The sequence below is a fragment of the Otolemur garnettii genome, unplaced genomic scaffold (genome assembly GCF_000181295.1).
Source record: "Otolemur garnettii isolate 467f Iridium unplaced genomic scaffold, OtoGar3 scaffold00020, whole genome shotgun sequence".
Taxonomy (NCBI): domain Eukaryota; kingdom Metazoa; phylum Chordata; class Mammalia; order Primates; family Galagidae; genus Otolemur; species Otolemur garnettii.
This window is the reverse complement of record NW_003852415.1, coordinates 4,499,837-4,505,615: the sequence shown is the minus strand read 5'-3', so window position 1 is coordinate 4,505,615 and position 5,779 is coordinate 4,499,837. Positions and strand designations below refer to the sequence as shown.

At 50.3% G+C, this 5,779-nt stretch overlaps 1 protein-coding gene across 1 annotated transcript in view; it reads right to left on the bottom strand.

The window, feature by feature from the left end:
- ADCK1 (aarF domain containing kinase 1) overlaps positions 1–5,779 on the bottom strand; it is a 109,480-nt gene that overhangs the window by 16,130 nt on the left and 87,571 nt on the right. Inside the window, exon 7 of the mRNA XM_023511590.1 lies at positions 2,518–2,634. Coding sequence (XP_023367358.1) covers positions 2,518–2,634 — 117 coding nt within the window. The remainder of the gene's footprint in view (positions 1–2,517; positions 2,635–5,779) is intronic.

Sequence of the window (5,779 nt, the reverse complement as noted above, 5' to 3'; positions counted from 1 at the left end):
GCTCTGCTCTGCACAGGCCACTGGCTTTGTCTGCAAGGTATTGAAAGATAGACAGAGGCAGGAGCAGAGGAGCCTAGCCTGGGAGGGCACACCCTGCCTAGTTCCCGCTGCCTCCCTCTGGCCTGTCAGCCTGCTCCTCCCAGACCCCTGGCTTGGCCACAGCAAGCAACTATACCAGAGTACATCTTTCTGTTTACACTTGTCTTGGAAAATCAAACTTGCCTCTGATTAAACAACATGACAGCTCTGGGCTCATTGGATTCAAAGAAATTAATGGATTTGAGGGTGGTGCTGGAATGAAACCCCCACGCAGCCGGTAGTAGGTAAATACCAGCAACCTGGCAGGGGGGCGAGGCTTCTGGGACTTCTCCTGAGTAGTAGACAGACAGACAGACCCTGCTGTCTTTAAGACTGTTCAGGAAAAGCTAAGAGTGACCTCTCATCCTATCCTGTTCCTTTTTCACTGAGCCAAAGATTTTGTATTCTGCCTGGAAATCATCCCTGCGCCCACCCTAGAAGCCAGCAGTGAGGGAGGCAGAGTTGTCCCAGCTGTGTTACTGCTGAGTGACCTCGGGAAAGGCATTTGTTTTCTGTGTTTCTCTCCCCATCTGTAAAGCGGGCGGTTGAATCATCCTTTTGCTCATCCTTTTCCCCACAAGCAGCAGAACTTTTCCAGGAAAGCCCATCAAGTGTCAGCAGAGCTGCCCTGGGTGACACAGGTTAAGCCCACAAAGACGGGTTCCTGGAGCACTGTTCCCCAAGTCAGGTAACAACAGACAGCTTCCTGGAGCACTGTTCCCCATAGGTAACAATAGCTTTCCCAGAGAACTGAGCCAGCGGCAGAGACATCTTCCCCACCATGTTCCCGGCAGCGGCTCACATACTGTGACACAGCCCAAACACTTCACGGCCTAAGACAAGCAGTGGAGTTGGGCAGACCCAGGTTTCAGCGCCAGCCTGTGTGACCTTCTACCAGCTGTGTGACCTTGAGCAAGATACTTCCCTCTCTGAGTCTCTGATTCTTCATCTGCAAAGCAGAGATAAGACCACCCTCATAAGTTTATTCAGAAGCCAAAAAGGCCTGACACAGGGAGTTAGGCACTCAATAAATGCTCATGGTAGAGGGAGACAGAGGAGGAAAGATCCACGGATAATACAATGGCATCAACAACAATCCAGTTACCATTCTAAAGCACTAACCACACACCAGGCACTGCGCTAAGCTCTGCCCCGACACACGTAGTTCTCACAATCCCTATGGAAGGTGCCATCATCTTTCCTATTTAGAGAGGTCACCAGGAGGCCTGTGTAATCACCATACCCCTCTGTCACTCCAGCTGGCTCCTCTGCTGAGCCACAGTGTGGCTTTCTCCTCTGAGTCACCCTACCACTGGGACCACAGGCTCATCTTCCTGTGTTGCCTCAGGGGAAAGAGGGCAGCAGAATAGGAGAGGACACTCATTCCCACCAGTCTGGCCTTGCTTTCCTTCCTCTCAGCCAGCCTGAGGGGCAGATCACATCCCTGCACTCCTCCAAACCTTCCGGTGACTCCCCAGTACCCAGGTACCATGGCCTTCACCATTCATCTCCTCCCTTATGTGCCCCCACTCCCCAGGGAACCCTGCCCCAGCCCTGCCCAACTTCACCCATTCCCCTCCCCTTCCTCGCAAAGCCACCCCTGGCAAATTCCTGCTCATGCTGCTGGGAACGGAGACCTGTGGCAGAGATGAGCACCTCCTCCTTAGGGCTCCCTGGGGTCTGGCTCACAGCCTTCTTGCTGCCTGAGATGAGGCTATAAGGATTTAGTGAGCATCTAACTTTGATGCTGGGCACTGGGTCTTGGGTCTTGGGTCTAGGTCCCCTATGAACCCCTGGCAAATAGCAGGGGCTATAAAAATGATGAATGTTGTTGAAAAAGTATAATTCTACCCCTTCCTGTGGGACCCTATGACAACAGAGAGGCAGACCATGGGGTGTGGACCCCACCCACTGGCCAGTTCTCCCTGAAACCCAAGGGGGAGGGAGAGAAGAGCCCACCCTATTCTTCCTTGCTGTATGAAGCTGATGCACTTGGCTACTGCTGTCCCCTTTTTGTCTGATACCTTGAGAGCTGGGTAGCAGCAAGGAGAGGGGAGAGTGGGAAGAGCAGGAAGAGGGAGATTGTAAGCAGGCCCCACAGAAGCAGAAGGATTAAGCCCCACTGATTCTGCACCACTGTCCTCGGTGGCGGCCTGGATGTGCAGGGGCTCTGGTGACACCAGAAGATAAGATGATAATTGCTTATCCAGGCAGGAGGTTCAGGGAGGGACTCAGCATGTCCCTGCACCCACGTGCAGAGGCTTGGCCTAGATGACCTGGAAGGTCCTTCTTGCTCAGTAAGTTTTTAATTCTTCAGACAACAGGCCCCACTTCAAGACAGCGGGGCCAGACTCAGATGCCTCACCTGGACACACTGGCCCTTCCTGGGCAACCCCAACCAGGTCCCCTGGCATAGCATCCCCGAGCTCCTGACCTCACCTCATTGACGTCGATCTTGTTCCTCTCCATGTAGTCTCTGTCATTGACTTGCCCGCCATCCACAAACTCCATCAGGAGGACCCGCTTGGTGGACAGCTCCCAGTAGATTTGGGGGACCTGGGAGAGGAAAGGGCAAGTCAGAAGGGTCTGGGGAAGAGCACGTGGGGCACAGTGAGCCAGACCACAGCAGAGGCTCCTTCCTAGAACAAGGGAGAGGAGACCAGAGAGGGACCTTGGCAGTGACTAGGGCAGGGAGGGGTGGAAACGAGGCCCAGAGAGAGGCAGGCTACTCCACCTCCGCCAGCTGGGCCCCTAGTCCATTCCTTCAGAGACCCACCTCTTGTTTGGGGGCCAGAGAACGACCTCCCTCACCCTCCTCCACACATACTGTTAAGGGCCAAAGCTAAAACTGGACTCAGGAAGAAAATGTATGAAATGCCTCATACCCAGGCATGGGTGTTAAAAGCTACTTCCCTCCCTGCAGCCCACCATGAGGCCCATTTCAGGTTCCTCGCAAGAATCTTAACCCCGCCTCAGTTTTTTCACCTGGGTATTAGGTATGTTATATATATATATTGAGCAAATGAGTGAATTTTTACTAGATGATAAATTTTGTTTCTCCTACCAGTTTCCTACAAGCCCCTGCAACAGACAACACTCAATCTTAACCCAGCATCTATTCTCAATCCTCCTCTTCTCGAGAGATGGAAAAACGAAATACTTTCCTCACCCGATTTATAGTAGGCATGGCCAATGTGACACAGTTCTGGCTTATGAACATAAGTGGAAGTTTGCCAGGGTATTCTGGGGAGCTTTTTATTTTCCTGATAAAAAGGGAAGTTTGTATGGGCTACTCTTCTCTACTTCTCTTCCTGCCTTAAAAGTGAATGTGATTGTTGGAGCTGCAGCAGCTATATTGCAACCATGAGGAAAAATCCAAAAACATCAATGAGATGCCAGCCCTGGTACTGTCAAACCACAAAAACAGTATCAGCAGACAACTGCTACAAGCCTTCTTGCTCTATGAAGAAAAAGAATCTTTTTGGCTTATGATACTCTCTCAATGCGGCTTTACGTCACCTTCCTACAAATGTATTACTGATACACTCTCTAACTCCCAGACTCCAAGAATACCCCAAACAAAAAAAAAAAAACAAACAAACAGAATTCTCTAGGAGTAGGCAGGAGATTGGAGTGCACTGGCCTTCCATGAGGGAATGTCATCCATCAGAGCCACCCTAGCCAGGAGGGAGGAACTACTGGGCTTTCAACATGCCGTGTTTCCCCCAGATTTGGATGGGTTTATTTTCTCTTACAAATAAAGAAACAAAAGCAGCTAACTGAAATGTATTGGAGAATAAGATCTTCCTTCACCCTAACCTCACAAACTCATCTAGTCATAACCCAGTGATTCTCAACTCAAGACACCTATTCCTTGTTCCCACTTCTGAGACCAACCACTTAACTCCTTTACACTTCAGTCTTCCTCACCGGAAAGGAGAATTGTTTCTGCCCCATCTCAGTAAGGAGTTCTGAGGGTAAATGGGGCCATACACACCCATGAAACACTCCACTTGGAACAAAGGTTCCAACTGAAATCAAGGTGCTATTTTGGTTTCCTATTTCCCTGTGGTTTTTGCCATTTGAAAATCTGGGCCAGTAGAGAAATCTATAACTCTCTGCCACCTTGAATTTGAAATTTTGACTTGCTCGACATTTTTCAAAAGTACCTTTTAAACAGTGAATGCAAGTTTGCTGGTTTTGTTCACCGCTTAAATGAAAGGAACATCTTTTGCAGTTAAGTTCTTCCCCTTGGGACCGTTTGGAAACCTAGGCTTGACAGTGAATCCCTGGGGCTCTGGAGACAGGAAGTCAAACCCCCCACTGGGCCTGCCTAGAGCAGCTTGGGAAACAGCCAGGGAAGAAGAGTCACAGGTGGAAGGAGAACACCCAAAGGCTGGAGATTCTGTGTTTGTTAGTCAGGATCTTGGGTGTGCTGAGGATATACCTCTCTCTCTCTCTCCCCCTTTCCTGAGTCTCCCTCCAGATGAAACCATTCCAGTCTAACAACAGAATGTGCCCCTGGCTTTAATGCCTGAGATATGAAACATCAAACTGGGAAACAAAAGGGTTTATCATAGAAGTTCGGGGAGGACCACAGGTGCATCTCAATAGGTAACACAGAAATGACTGCAAATTACCAAAGTGCTCCACTGAGGAACAGTGACTTATCCCTAAATCACCATGTAGGCAATAGGGCTTGGGGTGAAATTCACTTCACCACACTCCTAAGTTCTACCACCATCCTCTGCTTCTTCCAGAAGAAAGAGGAAAAGGAAAATTTGAAATAGGCAAGAAGAACCCCTATCACCCCACCCTATCTCCCAACAGAACAAAACAGAAGAGCTCTCAGGTGCACAGGCAGGGGCCAGAGACTATCTCCTTGCCACAAAGCAGAGGCCTCACCCCTGTGGGCTTCACCTGCCCATACCCTAAAGTCAAACCTGACTCAAAGAGAAAGGGCACGGATTATGGAAAGTTCCAGTCCAAGACCCGGGCCTCAGCCATGCAGTCTGGCCCTGACCCACACCTCTACTCTGTTCCCATGCCTTGGTCACCATGCCCATGAAGTGGGCCCTGGCTTGTCTGGGCCAGTGCCCATCACCCATGCTGCAGAGCTCCCGGAGCCTGACCCTAGCAAAGCAAGAGCATAAACCTGGAGGCCCCACTCTGCAGCCCACAAGCTAGGTGACTAGGGGTTTGTTTATAACTGTCCCACAGGAAAAATGGACACAGTAGAAGCAACACCACACTTCCTACTGGCATGAGCAGAACACCTGTGCACCAGACCTCAGCAGCTGCCAATAGCCACACAGAGGGGCACACGGTGTTCTGATCCACAACCAGGCCTGAGAGTTACGCTACAAACAGTTCGCTGTAAGTCAGATCTTCCCCACAAATTATTACAATGACAGAAGAGCATAGTGGTTTAACACGCAGGCTCTGAAGCCAGGCTGCCCCTCACTGATAAGCTGTGTAACCCTGGGCAAATGGTTTGATTGCCTGGGCCTCGGTTTCCTCACTGACCATATGGGGCCAATAACAGTACTTCACGCATGCGGCTATTATAAGGATTAAAGAGTAAATACATGTCAAGCACTCTGAAGAGTGTCTACTATAGCACATACATATAAAAATGTTATATACTGGGTGGCGCCTGTGGCTCAGTGGGTAGAGCGCTGGCCCCATATACCGAGGGTGG